Raw genomic sequence first — 17,381 nt, forward strand, 5'->3', positions numbered from 1 at the left:
GTGAGTTCCTTATAGATTCTGGATATTAACCCTTTATCTGATATGTCATTTGCAACTATCTTTTCCCATTCCGTTGGTTGCCTATTAATTTTCTGGGTTGTTTCCTTTGCTGTGCAGAAGCTTTTAATCTTGATGAGGTCCCAACAGTTTATTTTTGCTCTCAATTCCCTTGCTAAAAAATAGCTTTTTAACAAAAGTTGGGAGATGGGAGGTGGGTGGTATTTTTTCTGAATGCAATTTGTTTCTGTTTGCCCAAGAAAAGACAGCACTTGAGTTTTTAAAAAGCCTCTTGAGGAGGGAGAGGGGAATTGAATTATATGAGCTGATGAACTCTTAGAGAAATTAATTAAAAATTAATTAATAACAATAAATTGTTATATACAAATATTGAGTCATTATGTTGTATAACTGAAACTAATATAATGTCAGATGTCAGTTAGACCCCAATTAAAAAAACTTACTAAATCGTGTTTTTTAGAAGACAAACTATGCACATATAATGATGATTGATAGTAAATAGGTGAGTCACCAGCATTTTCTTTTTTGTATTAAGCACTGAATGTTTATAGGCACCGTGCAGAAAAATACGTTTCATCCCAGGGCAGAGGAAAGCTTGGGGAGGGGAGGGATTGTGTGTCTCGATTCTGAAGGCATTTAATGGTTTTCCATTCTGGTGAGTGCTGGCGCAGGACTCTGTGCTGGTCTGTCTTGCCCATTTGAGCTTGCCTTGGCTGTTGAATGGCTCTGTGGGACACTGCCCAGCCGTGGCCTGGCTCGTGTGACTTTGAACCCAATTTTCCCTATAACAAGTGGTGGTTTTCTGTCTGTTTCCTATCTCAGCAATGGTGGCCCAGCCAGCAGAGAGAAGCTGCGCGGAGAGTGTCCAGCCATTCTTAGCGTCCATTCTGGAGGAGCTCATGGGGCCGGTGAGCTCAGGATTCAGTGAAGTACGCTCACTCTTTGAAAAAGAAGTGGATGAACTTAGCCAGAACTTTCAGACGACCAAAGACACCGCTCAGCTAAAGGAGGTAGATATGAACCCAAGGAGTTGAGTGTGAATGGTCTGCCTGGGGCTGCCTTTTTCTTGGTGCTTAACTGCATTCATACATTCTTTCCTTTCCTCTCTTCCTTCTTTTCCTCACCCTCCTTTCCTTCTACCCATTCATCTAGTTCTTCCATTCACCCAGCCACCCCATCCCTCAGTCCATTTACCTGATTTCCTTTATTAGTGGTTTTCAAGTTGCAAGAATAGTAATTTGCCTGCACAAGTGAAACAATATGCTCACATAGATATATGAGCATAATATATATACAGGCAAAATTAATTACCCATACTCACCCCAACACCTAGGCCACCTCTACTCCTGACTCACTGAATTAACTAATATAAACAGCTTAGAATGTGTTTTCACATAGTTTTTTTCTTGTTCATACAAACAGAGAAGCATATATCCTCATTTACATAAATTTTGTTTGTTGGTTTGTTTCCAATAATGATAAAAACAATGTTTCTCAAAGTTTGTTCCCTGGACCAGCAGCATCATAATCACCTGGCTGTTAAAAACACAGATTCTAAGGCCCCCACCAGCTCTGTACTGAATCAGAAACTCAGGGCAGTAGGGCCCAGCAGTCTGGTTTACAAGGGCCCCCTAAGGATGTGATGCACCCTAAAGTTCGAGAATCACTGACAACTATAATATGGCAACTCGGATTTACTCTTGACATCGCTACCAGTCAGTGGATAAAACCAGTTACTGTTTTTTTTTTCTTCTTTCTTATATCTTTATGCATACATACACATGTAATTGTACATAAACAGGATAAAGTTTATGAATATTTTGAAGTTTCTTTTTGCAGTCTTTTTCAAAACTTGCCTTTACTCCCCCCATTCTACCCTGGCATCATCTACCTCCCTACGGGTCACTGTTGTTAGCATTTTAGCATATGTCATTCTGTATTTTCCCCCTGCTTGTATAGCATATAAAACATACACATTTAGAGGCTGCTTTTCCAGACTGTTTGCTCTTAGAAAAATGGGATCATATTACATATCCTACTCTGTTTATCAGTGTTCTCATTGAAAACATACCTCATGAAGCTGTCTCCAGGTCAGCTGTTCTAGCTCTAAATCATCCTTTGTAATGGCTACATAATATTTCGTGTATGAATGTACCGTGATTTATTCAACTCTCCAAATGTTGCCTGCATCATGGACGAAGCTGCAATAAATAACCTTGTTACATATATTATACTCTGATATTTTCATGCCTTTAAGAGAGAGGCATGCTAGGTTGAAACATAGGTTTATTTCTCCTGTTAACAGATGTTGCTATTTGTATTTTATTTTATTTTATTTTTTTTGCTATTTGCATTTTAAAGAAAAAGATTTAAATTTTATGTTTCCACCAATTGGATATGGCAGAGGACTTTCTTCCATTTGCCCGTCAGCAATAGGTATTATAGGTATTACCGCTTGCTTAAACTTTGGTGGGTCTGACAGAAGCAAAGCAGTAACCCATTTTCCCTCTCCTGCCCACTTAATTGTTATTTCTTAAAAATAAATCCAGTATATATTGTGTGAGGAGGGACAAGTTTGATCGCATGCTTGTGGTCATTCATTCCACTTTAGTGTGGCTCCCACAACTGACTTCTCAACAAGAGTAACATTTTCTCTTTAAAAACACAATGAAAACGGTCCCTTGAACAATTCCTATTTAGAGGAACCTAGAAGCCTAGATTTGTCTGTTTTCTGTGACTTGAAAATCGGACAGCCCATCGATACTACTCCACTCTGTGCTACTCTCCAGTTTTCCCTGAACATACATGGTCATTACCTTTCTATCTTCTCTTTCTCCACCCGCCATCCTGTTTGTTCTAGATATCTAGTATTCAATTTTAAAAATTAAAATTAAAAAAATTTTTTAAATTAAAGTAAGCTTGGAAAATAGAATGCCTTCTCTCAGCAACAATACTCGCGGTGTAAGAGTATGCTGGTGAAACCTGACATCTTTAGCGGAGGCAGTCCGTTGCTGGAAGCCCTGTGGCCTCACTGATCAAGTCATCACTTGTGCAAGCCAGAGGGGGACCCCAGCTTCTAAACTGGATGCCTCTCCTAGGCCAGGCTTCTTCCTACCACCCACCTCCCCACCCACTGGCACCGCAGAGCACCTATGGCAGAGGGAGATTCCATGGGCACTGACAACCTCAGAGAACTGGGGGGGTCTGGCTTCATTCCCGGAGTGCCGGGTGCAAGGGCATCCCGACCTTGCTGAGGTTTTGTAAGTGCTTGGCCCTCATTACGAAAGGCTTGGGAGGCTTGTGGACCCAGCAGCAATTCCAGGTGCCAGAGAGCCTCAGCTCTGGAGGTGGGAGCCCAGAGTCCATCAAGAGCCAAGATTGGAGCCCCCTAGAGGCTTCCCTGGGTCCTTCCATCCTCCAGCCGGGTCCTCCCCCAGTCCCTGCCCTGGCAATAGAGCTGCCCCAGGGACCCCCGAAGGAGGGAGTCAGCACAATTGAAATGTCACTGACGTAGTTTAGACTTTATGTAATATGTAATATGCATGCCAATTTGCTCCTGAGTCTGAAGATATGTAACTTTTCCCTTCACCAAAACGCAGCATCTAGACCGGCTTATGAATCTTCCACTGGATTCTGTGAAGATGGAACCTTGTTATACTAAAGTCAACCTGCTCCAGGAGCGCTTGCAGGATCTCAAGAGCCGCTTCAGATTCCCCCACGTCGATCTGGTGGTCCAGAGGACCCAGAACTACATGCAGGAGGTGGGAGCCCCAGGGGACCCCCTGGGGGTGAGGATGGAGATAGCAGAGAACCTGGGGCTGGCCAGTGAGATTGGTGTGCTAGCGTGGCTCTGGGCAGTGAGGCCCATTTGTGTCATCATCGTGTGGAGTGAGGACGTACCTGTCCTCCCCGCTGGCTTCATCTTTCTTCCATGTGAACGAGCATCAGGAAGGAAAAAAAAACCATTTCAGGGAAATAAGGCAGCATTAACTGGCAATTACCTGCTTTGTCAAACCAGTGCTTTTAACCTTGGCTGCACATTCAAATCGTCTGGGGAGCTTTTGAGAAATCCTGATGTCTAGACCCCACTCCCGGTGATTTCCCCCACTCCCATGCCCACTGCTTCTAATATGCAGCCACAATGGAGAACTACTGGATTAAATTAATTCCCTAACCTGGTTAAGAGTAAATCAATCAATCAATCAATCATGGCTTCCTATCTGGATTTCTTGCATCTACTTGGTAGATCTACCTTTTTTCCCCCACAAGGAACATTTTCTCCAGGAACAACTACAAATCCATTCCACACCCTAATGCTTTCTAAATGAAGAAAGATGTGATCACTGAAGCCATAAGAGGCCAATTCTATTTCAGAGGTGTTCTGGGGGAGCTCCCTAGGAGCCTGGACATTGTGCCGGACCCCACTTCAGAGGCAGATGCTTAGATAAGGTCACTAACAGTGTTTGAGAGTGCTATAACAAAGGTATATGTTCACGTGTTGGGATCACAGGCTTGGGGAAGAAAGAACCATTTTTGTCCTTAAAAGTTACAGGACAGATTAAGTGATATACCGTATTATCTAGCCTCTGAGTGAAGGATTAAAAATGAACCAGGAACAAAATTGGGCAACAGTTTAACAGAAGCCCCTTTGGTAATACTGAACCCTGGTGAAGCTGATACAGGCACACGTGCAGAGAATAAGAAATCTAAATTCCTTCCGTTTCCTGACTCTTGTGCACATCAGCCACTCTCCCCACCAAGCCTTGACCCTGCCTCCCTTCCAGTCCGGCAGAGAAAGACAGAGAGGTGGGGTGGTGGGCTGGGAGTGGAGAGAGGTGTGCCAGAGTGGTTCACATCCACCCAAGAATGGAAGTGCAGGATTTAAGAAGCAGCCAAAAACTCACTGGAGAAGCCGCCCAACCTCACTTTGTCAAGTCCTGGCTGCAGGCATAGAGACTGGGGGAGACTCCCACAGGGAGGATGGTGTTCTCAACCCCATGGCCTCCATGGGTTTTCCAGCTCAGAGAATAAGAAGAGAGAAGGGGAGAAAATACATACCAACACACAAGTGTGAGTGTGTGCTTACTTCTCAGACTCTTATCGATTCCCCTGTGGCCAGGTGCCTATTTATTTCACAACCCATGTAGAGGGCATGAGGCTCTGTTGTCCTGGGTGGTCCCAGAGTAGTGCCTGAGGGGACTGTGATGGTCATCCCCTCCCTGCTCCGGGGTAGAGACGCTGGCCTCTGACCAGGCACCGTTCTGTGTCGCTTTTGGTTTCTAGCTAATGGAGAATGCAGTATTCACTTTCAAGCAATTGCTTTCCCCACACCTCCAAGGAGAGGCCTCCAAAATTGTGGTCACCATTGAGAAGGTGAAGCTCCGAGTCTTAAAGGTAAACCATTCTCTCATTTGTGGAAAGCATAAAACAAGAGCGTGACCCCTGCTTCTTTTGTTAAGTGGAAAATACTAAGTTCTCTTTCACAGCCCCCGGCTCCCTTGAGGTAGCAATGGCTACCACACAACTGGTCCCCCAGCATGACTTTCTTGCCTGTTCTGCCATCTAGTGGCAGATTTAGGGACCGCAGGCCCTCGGCATCATTGCCTATCAGCTAGAAGTGACCTGTTCCCTGCTTACTTTCATAGCAATTGGACTTGATATTTATTGCCTGTCCACTATAAGTAAAACATTGTGATAGGTATTACCTGTGATAGGCAAGACACAGCCTCCTTCAAAGAGTTTACATAGTAAAATCCATTTAAATTGGCCAACATTTTTTAGAAAAATCAAAATCTCCTGGCAAAGGAAATACTCAAAAAAAAAAAAAAAAGGCTGCCCACCATGTGAAATTGTTTTTAATGTACTTTTAATGTACTTACTGCTTAAGTATATAACCAAATGGTTTTTAATAATAACAGCTTACACATCTATGGTATATTTTTAAAGCTTTTTTGTTTTTAACCTATCCTGCTTTGTTTGGTTTTCACAAGGACTTGTGATATAATTAGAATATGTCTCCATTATAGAGATGAGGAAGCTGACTCACGAAGAGCTAGTGTGTCTTACTTAAGCTCATCAGGCTAGTCAATGGTGAGCCTAGAGCTCAAACTATTCTTAGTCCACTAATTTCTTACTACCTATTCCCCTACGCAGTGCCTTGAAGCAGAAGATCAAAGTACCACACAGGAAGTAGGGAACTCTGGCAACCAAATCACTGAGATTAAATGCAATTTTTATTATGGTAACACAAATAATAATGAACTTCCAATTGGAAAGAAAAGATAGTATCAATGTCAATATCACCTCCAGTGTTGGGACACTTTATACCTCTCAGGACAGTCCATTTCTTCTCCGGACACCTTTAACTGAAAGAACATACTTCTAATGTGAAGCCAAAGTTCTCACCATTGGTGATTCTGGTTCTGTCCTCTCTGTTCATGTCCCTCAATATAGTAGCCTTTGGTTGTTTGAATAGAGCTAAGAGTTCACCATAAGTTGTTATTTCCAGTATGAATGCCTCCTTGTCTTTAACCATTCTGCTCACATGCCTGTGACTATGTTCCAGTTTGTCTGTGATCCCCTTAAAGTATCATCTAAAACCAAACTGTGGTCCCTAGGCTTGAATATTCCATGCAGAGCAGTGAATCGTCATTGTTCTTGGTCTAGATACTAAACTTCTTTGGTTAACATGCCACAGTGTTAAGGTTGCTATAAGCCAGACTCTCTTCCCTTGTGAAAATCATTACAACCCACTAATCCTGCTTTTAGGATGTGAAGTGAAAGAAGTAGATGATTGTGGCTCCCATGGAGCAACCCAGGACAGGGGTGATAACATACAAACTCACTCCCCAGTTCTGTCCCCATCTTCTTTGGAATGTAGAAGTCACTGTTTTGATCTTGCCTACAGATCTTTCCCTATCTGTAAGAGGGGAAGATAAGATGGATCGCTAATAGTTGTATCCTCCACCCTGAGTTGAGAGGATTGCATGATAAGATCTCTGAGACCTTAGAAACACCACAAGGTTCTCAGAAATTAGGAGGAAATGGAGACAAGTGAGTGACTGAGTTTTTGTTTAAGCAAAAGTTAACAGATTGCAATGTTGCTATTTAGCATATGTTTCTATCTCTGTATTGACAGCAATATGATTATGACAGCAGCACCATCCGGAAGAGGATATTTCAAGAGGCACTGGTTCAAATCACACTTCCCACTGTGCAGAAGGCACTGGCATCCACGTGCAAACCAGTAAGGGGATGAGTTACTCCAGAGAGCCTCCTTTTATTGCTATGAAGTTCAAGCAAGTTCTTTTGCTATGATGTGCTTCCAAACAGTAGACTACACCAGGGAGGGGTCAGCAAATTTTTCTATCAGTGATCAGCTAGTAAATCTTTTAGGTTTCATGGGTCACACTGTTTTGTTGCAGCTACTCAGCTCTGCTAAGTGCAAAAACAGACGTAGGCAATATATTAACAATGGGTCCTTCTGTGTTCCAATAAAACTTTATTTGAAAGAACAAGCAGCTGCCAGATTTGCTGACCCCTGGCCTGGACAAACTCTCAAAGGCAATGATCTGACTTTGAGCCAAATTAAGGGTTTCCATAGACCATCTGAGGACACCACGTGCTCTTCATCATAGTATGACTCATGGGAACCACATGTCCTCTGAAACTCAACTGCTAAATCTAGGAATAGACCTAAGAAACATGATTACAGAAGGGTATTTTTTCTTTTAAATCCAGTAAAATTTGTTTGGTGAAATCAATGAAACTGAAACCACCTAAACCTGCTACCAGTGACAGCCATGATTATGAAGGTGTGACTTAGTCTGCAGAGCAGAGCAATGGGCAAGCTGCCTGTGGAGGCTTGTTCAAGATCTAGGTTCAAGTCCTGGCACCTCTGTGTATTGGCTCTGGGGCCTTGAGCAAGTCACTTTTCCTCTTTCTTGGCCTAGGTTCCATCTTCTAGGAAATGGAGATGACATATTTTGCAGTATGTTTTTTAAGATTGCAGAGACTAGAATGATTTAATTGATATTTGATGTGTGCTTACCCTGTGTTGGGCACTATATAAAATGCTTTGTATGGATTATCTCAATAATTTTCACGACAATGCTAGGAGGAGGTGCTATTTATATCTTCATTATACAAATGAGGAAATCTGAGGGATTAAGTCACAGGCCCAAAGTCGTAGCTGGTAACCACCAGAGACTGACCTCAGCTCACACCTGCTGCTAACGTGGCATGCACTCAGTAAATGGTACCTACTACTACTATTGCTGTTTCTGTATTTCAGAAATGATCTATGAGCCTGGACATTTTCAGTGCTTTCTCCCTCTTGGAGAAAATCACAAAGAGCTTTTTAGAATTCAAAAAGGGCTTTTGGGGTAGCTTAGAGGGTCTCCAAGAATTGGAACATTAAAACCCTTTGCGTAAGTTATTTTACTACATTAATTTCTTTGGTTATTTGTATATTCTATACTTTTTTTTTCTTCAAAGTCTTGGCATATCTAGTACCTAGCATTTATTTCTAGGAGTTTGATAAAGCCAAAGGAGTGAAGCACCTGTCTGTATGTTTGGCCTTTGGCCATTTGTGGATGGGAAGATGTAGCCGCCCAGAGGAGGACTTAGCCCAGCTCTAATTGTGTCTGTACCCAGACATTCTGCTGAGGGTGTTTTTCTTCTTCTATCCCAAAGCAATCTGGGCGCTGCAAGGCCTCCTTCTCCCAGAAGAGGAGAAGGGTAAAGAAGTCCCCTTTCTCATGAGTTCCCATTTTCCAAGCATCAGCGGAATTGTACCCAATCTATAAAATGCTCTTGTGATTTTTAATCAAGAGAGATTGGTTTCAAAAGAAGCTGAGACCCTAGCTTTTCAGAAAGAAGGATATTATTCCATTGCCAAGAAATTTCCTAAAAGCTGGATTTTCAGAATGGGCAGATTGGGGGATTACCTGCTTCATTGAAGGATTCTTTTTTTTATTATTAATTTTTTAAATGTTTTATTTATTTCTAAGAGAGAGAGAGAGAGACACAGCATGAGCAGGGGAGGGTCAGAGAGACAGGGAGATACAGAATCTGAAGCAGGCTCCAGGCTCTGAGCTGGCTGTCAGCACAGAGCCTGACATGAGGCTCGAACCACGAACCGTGAGATCATGACCTGAGCCGCAGTTGGACGCCTAACCAATTGCATCACCCAGGCGCCCCGGAGGATTCTTTATTTTACTAAAGCAAGGTCCCCATGGTTCTTTATATCACAGCTTCCTAGGTCTGTGGTACTCAATCCCAGCTGCACATTAAAATTGCCTGGGAAGCTGTAAAAAAAATTCTGATTCCCCAAGATCCACCCTCAGGGCTACCAGTTAGATTGCTCCAAGGAATTAAACATATGTTAGCGTTTAATCAGTTCAATATAGAAGACCTATTTTATAAAGCCAGACATGTCACAACAGTATAAACATCCCTAGAAATTGTTCCTTTCCACACACTTACTTAGCTGTTCAAAATTTTAAAGGCCTGCTGTTTATTCCAAAAACATTTATTGAATATGTGTCAAATGTGATCCAGGCACTGTGCTAGGCCAACGTCCCTGCTGTCCTGGAGTTCATAGCCTGGAGGCAGCAGGCAGGCACAGACGGGCATATGGAATGCTGTGTGATGAGCCCAGCAGTGGCCTTATGGCGAAGAGTGGTGGCCAGGGTTCTGAGCTGGTGTCCCGCTCTGCTTATGGGGTCAGAGAGGATGTCCCAGAGTCATGTTTTCACCTAGTCTTGAGGCAAGAATCAGAATGGGAGACCACCTGGGGAGATGAAAGGGTGTTGCAGACTTGAGCCCGTGCCCCTTACTTTGCAGAGGAAGGGAGAGGCACAGAGCAGTGACATGACTTGCTCAGGCCCACAGCCAATCCAGGGCAGTGTCCAGTCTCCTGGCAGGTGCTCTTTTCACACAGTTCTTGTCTGTGTGTCAGTCCTGCCTCACAGACCTTCTCTGGGTCATGGGAGCTCATGTCATTTCAATCCTTTGGCTTTGCTCTAGGGTGGATTTAAAGGGACCCCATTATCACCTGGTCCTGGACGGCAGGCCCCCAAGTCCTGTAGCACTGAGGGTCGTCTGCATGTGTTGGCTTCTGATCACCTGCCGTAAACCCTGTCCCTTCAGGCAAAAGGTATCAAATCCTGCTGCTAAAGCCCTGGCCCTTGGGGCCCTTCCAGCAACATCAGCTGTAAGGATAACCGATTTAATCCCTGGCATGTGGTTTTTGTACATTTTGACCCCTTCCCTGTCCTCGAGCCATCTGGAAACTCTCTGGGAGCAAAAAGAGTTCAGGGCTTTCAGGGCTTCTGCATCCTGCCTGGTTGTCAATGAGTGTCAGGGCCAGTTGGAGGGAAGGAGGAGAATGTTCCTGAAGAGCCCTTGGCTAGAGATTCTCCACACCTGAAAAAGACCTCATCCTAATAAAGTTAAACATCTATTCCAGGACCCAGCAATTTCACTTCTAGGTATAAACTTAAGATAAATAATTCCCTGTTGGGAATACAAACTCGTGCAGCCACTCTGGAAAACCGTGTGGAGGTTCCTTAAAAAATTACAAATAGGGGGCGCCTGGGTGGCTTAGTCGGTTAAGCGTCCGACTTTCGCTTAGGTCATGATCTCGCTCTCGCGGTTCGTGGTTCGAGCCCCGCGTCGGGCTCTGTGCTGACTGCCAGCTCAGAGCCTGGAGCCTGTTTCAGTCTGTGACTCCCTCTCTCTCTGACCCTCCCCTGTTCACGCTGTCTCTCTCTATCTCTCCTAAAAATAAATAAAACATTAAAAAAATTTTTTTTAAATTACAAATAGAACTCCCCTATGACCCAGCAATAACACTGCTAGGAATTTACCCAAGGGATACAGGAGTGCTGATGCATAGGGGCACATGCACCCCAGTGTTCATAGCAGCGCTCTCAACAATAGCCAAAATATGGAAAGAGCGTAAATGTCCATCAACTGACCAATGGATCAAGAAGATGTGGTTTATCAATACAATGGAATACTACATGGCAATGAGAAAGAATGAAATCTGGCCACTTGTAGCAATGTGGTTGGAACTCGAGGGTATTATGCTGAGCTAAATAAGTCAGTCAGAGAAAGACAGATACCATATGTTTTCACAAGAAAGAAGCATTTTTGCTATAATGGAAAAAAAGGAGGGCCTTGAGACCCACTGACCCACCGATAGGGCTTTGAGATGATCAAAATCTGTGTGTGCAGTACAGGAAATGGTGCCTCGGTGCCTGGGGAAAAGGAAGGGAATGACCAGTGCTGAGGGTGCCACTCTCTGAAGAAGGGGTCACGTATGGGAGCCATGCTGTCTGCACCTCCTCTACAAACTGGCCTCTCATGCCTTGTCCTTTGTCTTCCTATCTCTCACCCTCTAGGAGCTTCAGAAATATGAGCAGTTCATTTTTGCAGATCACACCAACATGATTCATGTTGAAAATGTCTATGAGGAGATTTTACATCAGAGCCTCCTTGATGAAACTCTGAAAGGTAAGGGAGAATTTCTTGGTGCTGAAGGTGGGGACACCAGATGGACGGGAGCACCCCTCAAGGGGGACCCAGGGAGGCCAGCGAAGTTTCTCAACAGGTACGGAAGGGGAAGAGGAAATCAATACTGGTGTGTTGGGGAGACAGAGAAGAACGGAGAGGAAAGAGAGAAGGATACTTACTGACCGTGACTGTGGTCCATGGTTTGGCACACACCGTGCTGGCCCGTTAGATATTATTTCTTTGAATATAAATAAGAACTCTGTGAGACAGGAATTTCAAGCTTCATTTTTTCAGAGAAAACCGAGGTTTGGGGAGATTAAAGCTGGACTGTCTCAGCAACAGCTGTCTTCCCCCAGCTGCTCCAGACAGAAACAAAGGCAAACAGGTGCTTTTAGCCACAGACTCACAGCCCCTCCCAGAGCCAGGAGGAGGTGAATCCTGGAGCAGGGGCTGCCAGCTGCTCCCTCAGCACATTCCTCACCTCCTGTCAGCTGGACAGAAGCAGACACAAGGTGCTGACACAGTACTCCGTGTCCCCCGTCCGTGGAATTAGGCCTCGCTTGTGATGGGCCTGTGGACAGGAAAACTTAGATAGAAACCCACCCTACAGGGCCATTCTCTGAAACCACAGACCTGACACCTTCCTTGGAGAAGGTGTTAGTATCACAAAAAAACCCTCCACAAAGAAAGCTGGCCCAGCACAAGCCCCGGGTCACAGTAGCCAACCCAGCGAGGTAAGAAATAGAAAGATGTCAGCACTGTGTGTGACCGGAGGGGCCCGCTCAAGGCCAGTCCACTGGGGTACCTTCGAGCCAATTAGGAAATGGCTCCCACTCTCTGGACACTTGTCTGCTCTCTGTCAAAAAATTGCCATGATACAGTGATCTTATCAGAGTAGGATGCTCTCCTGCTAGGGGCTGGGGAATCTTGCCGACCACACAAATCTGTGCTGATCCTGATGCGAATGGTACCCCCTTGAATGTGATACTGTTGGGCACTGTACAATGTGCGCAGCTCTGGAAGGTCAAAACTGTCAGCTGCTATCATTATTGTTAACGCTTTTAGTTCCCTCAAGGCCTCTAAGACCGAGCTGGATGCACACAGGTCTCCATTCTAGACACTACAGGTCAACAGGGCTCTCTCTGCCTGCTCAGTACTGAGCACCCATTATGCGTTCAGGACTGGACTGGGAGGTGAAGCAGAGAAATGTCAGGCCTGACCTGCAACGGGGCCTCCATAGTGATACAGGTGATGCTGTTCTAGACTGCGAGCTCCTTGAAAGCCAAAGCCGTATTTTATTCATCTTTGGATTCTCAAAGTCCGTCCCATTCATAAAATGAATGAGCGAAGGAATGAAAGAATGAATGCTGCAGAGGCCCAGAGTTTGGAATGGGTGTGTGGGCTTTAGGTCGTCAGGGAAAGACAGCTGGAAGAGGGTGACTAAAAGCTGGAATTTGAAGTTGAGAAACTGTGGATAAGCCAGAAAAGCTGGGAAGGAAGTTTGGCTTCTGGATAAAATCAGAAACTCCAGGGTGGTCAGGGGAGAGTGTTAATGTCCTGTTTTGTGTTCTGGTCTCTCTCAGTCATAAAGGAAGCTGCTATCCTGAAGAAACACAACTTGTTTGAAGACAACATGGCCTTGCCCAGTGAAAGCGTGTCCAGCTTAACTGATCTAAAACCCTCTGTGGGGTCAAGCCAGGCCAGTCCTTCCAGGAGAGCCTCCACCATTCTGCCAGGGGTTTCAGAGAGTGAGACCCTGAGTAATGAAGTATTCCAGGAGTCAGGGGAAAAGAACCAGCCTGGGGTCCCTAGTCCATTGGCCAAAGAAGAAAGCCTTTCCCTTCCTGTACCCGCCCCTCCCCCGGGTGAGGACGGACAGGTGGTTATTTCAGGCACCGATGGCCCTGTCGTAGATCTCGTGGCTGCAGAGGACACGGCAGGAGCCCTGGGCACAGGCTCACCAGAGCTGGAGTTTGGAGGGGCTCCTGAGAACGGAGAACCCACCCACAAAAAACCAGAATCCAACTCAGCCTCAGGCTCCTTAAAGGAGCTCAGAAATTTGTTGACAGTGACCATTGAAGTGCCAGTGGAATCTGCCACCCTTGAGATTGAAAAAGATACACACGAGGAGATCCGGGCTCCCCAAGAAATTGGAAAATTAGAGGAGACAACCCAGATGTGCACAGAGGCCAGTGCACCAGCTGCCTCGGGCCAGCACAGCTGTGAAGAGAATGAAGTCAGTGAGGGGGAGGCCCATTCTCCCCCTCCGGAGGCCGAGGCCGGCGGGCTGGAGTTGGGGGGATGTCTGGAGGCTCAGCTGACCCGTGAAGGGCTCGCCCAGAGTGCCAGCAGCCCAGTCCCCACAGAGCAGCAAGCCGAGAGCGAGCTCACAGAGAGGGCTTCCAGACTGGACGGCCAGGCTGCAGCCACTGTGGAGGGGGAGGCCAGGGCTGACCACACGTGCCCCAGTGAGAGCCAGGTTTCTGTGGAAGAAGCAGGGGGAGGGGATAGCACCATGGCCCAGGCTACTGCCAGTGTGGATGCAGAGCAGATGAAGCCTGGTGGTGATCATGGGTGTCAGTGGGTGGTAGGGAGTGCTCCCAACATCGATCTGCCCGATTCACAAGATGTGGGGGAGAGTAGCCCAGAGCCACCCTCAGAAGAGTGAAAGGAACAATTTGGCATAGTATTCCTTTGCACAAACTCAGCCAAAGGTTAATGGTTATGGGTATACTTAGGGGTTACACGCAAGTTGTTACAAAAAAAAAAAAAAATTAAGTGCTTCCTTAATGTGTGTAATGAAACCAGAGGAAATGCACACTGGGCATGCCCACGGAGGCAGACCTTTGTGCAATTCAGCTGTTCTACCATGAATTACTGCTTTAGCATTTTAATAGGGATTACAAAGTAACAAGAGAGTTTGGGGTGAAAGGCAGCTGAGGGTGGCTAAGGGAGGCGGTGGTGTCCCAGCAAAGATGAAGAAAACAGAGGGAGCACATTGCCAACACACTGCACATTTTCCTCTAATGCACTTTAAGGCTTTTTAATTTTCGGTAAGAACGCAAATGTATATTGTGAATCCAGCTTCACCATCTACTCTACCCACCTCACCGTCCCTGAAGGACTCAGCATTCATCCACAGTCTGACCACGGGAAAGGGTAGGTGGTGAACACTGGTCACCCTGCCGTGGGCAGCCCGGCAGCGCCTGTGACATCATGACCGAGAGAGCCCAGGGGAAGCTGAGCAGAAACAGAGGAACGTTGTGGTCTGGGGGACTGTCTGAGCCTGTTACTAATTCTGCTATCAATTTCTTGGTAATTAATCGTGTTGATTCTTATTAATTAATCACCTCTTGGGGAAATTCAGATGAGGCAAGAAAATTTCCTTGGCATGTGTAGGCCTGAAAGCGTTCCAGATTCGTCTTAGACTGTGAAGAGAGGGCTTAGCTAATTATCGAGCGTAGAAGACTACCAATTAAACAAGCATTATTTGAAAGCTACTCTATGCCACATGCTCTGCTGAGCATAGTGATAACAACAACCAAAAAAAGAAGAAGAAGAAAAGATAAAGGTGCTTTGTCTAGCATAAATTAAAAGGTCTATCGGAATTTAAAGAAAAAGTATGTCAATTTTCAAACCATGACAACTTTCTATTCACTGAAACAGTCCTGATTCATTCCCAGAAGGGGAATAAGGTGAATGAATGGGGAAGGAGGGAAGGAAGGAAGGAAGGAAGGAAGGAAGGAAGGAAGGAAGGAAGAGAGAGACAGACAGAAAGAAAGAAAGAAAGAAAGAAAGAAAGAAAGGAAGGAAGGAAGGAAGGAAGGAAGAGGAGAGGAGGGAAGAGAGAAAAGAAAAAAGAAAGGCAGTGGAGAGAGAAAGAGAAAAGCCAAGATATACAACATCAAGTTCCAAAGATGTCACTCAAAGTGGACATCATTTGTTTGATCACTCAGCAAGTACACTGAGTCCCAGTTATGTCCCAGGCACTGGAGATACTGTAGTGAGAAAGACTCTGTTCCTGTCTCCCAGAACTTAAACTTGAATGGAAATAGACACAGATACATCTTCTCAATGGATCATGACCTATAATAACTGTTAATGTAAAAGACTTACTTGCAAAAGATTAAAAAGATGTGTTCTATTATTCTTCAAGAAAATATCATATTATTTTTTAAAAGCTTCTGTCCCAGGAACTACCTGTTGGTTGGTATTTCCTTCCATAAATTTTAGTATTAAATCCCAATGTATTGTCTTAAAAGCCTGTTTTGATCATCATCAGCAAGTTTATATCAGTTCTTTTATCCCACAGTTCAGCTGTTTAACCAGGAGTTAAAATATAGCTCTGTTCACCTCCCCACGAAGAATCTCTAGGTTTCTAGGTCATGAAGAATGAAGAATCATCAGTATCACTACATTCTCATATTGAATCATTATAGCTCCTCTTTGAATGTTTAGATCCTCACATCTATGAAGGGTCTCCTTGTAGGGAAAGAAGGTAGAGACCACGCCTCCTCTGGTCCCTGCAGTACCCAGTGCTCAGTCATATCCTTGCATGTAGCACAGAGTATTAAAATTGTTTATTTCCCATCTCTTCTGGGGGTCCCTCTGTTCAAGGACTGAAACTGGGGTCTATTAATCATGTGTGCTTCCTGCTAGACAGACACAGCCTTGAATAACTTTTCCCTGCCTTCTCAAGTCACTTTCATGTCCCTAGTGCCAAGCAAGAGCACTGGCACACGTCAGGCTGCTCAGGAAATGTGAGAACTGAACGCCCGTCACGCTGCTGTGCCGGCTATCTGGGGCTTGCTGTCAGGCAGGGAGCCGTTTGTAATTGGACTTCCTGCCCTTGGGGAGTCTTCCCTTAGGGCGAGTCCAAAGTCCAAGAGGCAGGCAGCCAGATGGTCAGATGCGCTGCCCACTAAGGCCCGGGGCCAAAAAAGCAGTGCCCAGCCCTACCCAGGACTGCCCTTCTCTCTCCAGGAGAATGTCAGCGAGTGAGGAGCCCCCAGCCCAGGCCAAGCCCACGCTGGAGCTTCCCACCTTCTCCCCTTTGCTCCCCTCAGGACTTCTTAAACCCTTTGGAAAACTAAGAGATTTTTCCAACCCTAAAGAAAGTACATCTCACAGCATCGGATGGATGAACATCAGTGCCCTAACTTTACCCATCCTGTAGGCCAGAGGGTACTGGGGGGACATACCTGAAGACACAGAATTTTTCTGTACAGATTTCACAAAAGACAAGTTCACTAGATGAAGCAGGATGATTGTTCCGTCTGAAGGTGGAACAGGAAACTAACGTTCCTTAAAAAATATTCCGTATTCATTTCAACATGATGAGTGGAATAGCACCATGCTACTATGAGCTTGTCTTGTTTTTAATAGACTTGTTTGTGTTGATTCAGTGGTTTCCAGGTTAGAGCAAGGTTATTGTAATTTAAATGAGCAGCACGAAAGGCTTCTGCAGGCTGCTCTGGGGATCTGTCCTAGGGGCAAACCCATTAGAAATGCATAAAACCTCAGGGCATGGTTTTCGGCAAAAATCCCATGCCTTTAAATGAGCTATGTTACTATTGACCTTTTACAAAGAGAATGTTTTCCTTGAAAAAGAATTGGCTCGTCATTTTTTCCTTTGCAACTTAGAGCAGAGACGGTAGTACCTTGAGTCATGCAGAGAAAACTCTCTTTTCAAAAAAAGTACTTTGGAAAGTGTTACAAGGATAAGATTCCAACCTGTCCAAAAGCTTTTATAAAGAGGCTGAGTGTGAGGAACTGCAGGTCTTTGGGCCTGATCTTCTACATTTTATTGCAAAGATTCTCAAGTCCGGTTTTGTAACCCTCCA

At 45.1% G+C, this 17,381-nt stretch overlaps 1 protein-coding gene across 1 annotated transcript in view; it reads left to right on the top strand.

Annotated features, from left to right (window-relative positions):
- Positions 1–14,312, top strand: part of NIBAN1 (niban apoptosis regulator 1) — a 144,678-nt gene extending 130,366 nt beyond the window's left edge. Inside the window, exons 9-14 of the mRNA XM_039256616.1 lie at positions 841–1,028; positions 3,618–3,779; positions 5,302–5,412; positions 7,157–7,264; positions 11,427–11,538; positions 13,122–14,312. Of these exons, the coding sequence (XP_039112547.1) occupies positions 841–1,028; positions 3,618–3,779; positions 5,302–5,412; positions 7,157–7,264; positions 11,427–11,538; positions 13,122–14,206 (1,766 nt within the window). The 3' untranslated portion in view covers positions 14,207–14,312. The remainder of the gene's footprint in view (positions 1–840; positions 1,029–3,617; positions 3,780–5,301; positions 5,413–7,156; positions 7,265–11,426; positions 11,539–13,121) is intronic.
- The last annotated feature ends 3,069 nt before the right edge of the window (positions 14,313–17,381 follow it).

The sequence above is a fragment of the Hyaena hyaena genome, unplaced genomic scaffold (genome assembly GCF_003009895.1).
Source record: "Hyaena hyaena isolate Hyena2069 unplaced genomic scaffold, ASM300989v1 scaffold_580, whole genome shotgun sequence".
Taxonomy (NCBI): domain Eukaryota; kingdom Metazoa; phylum Chordata; class Mammalia; order Carnivora; family Hyaenidae; genus Hyaena; species Hyaena hyaena.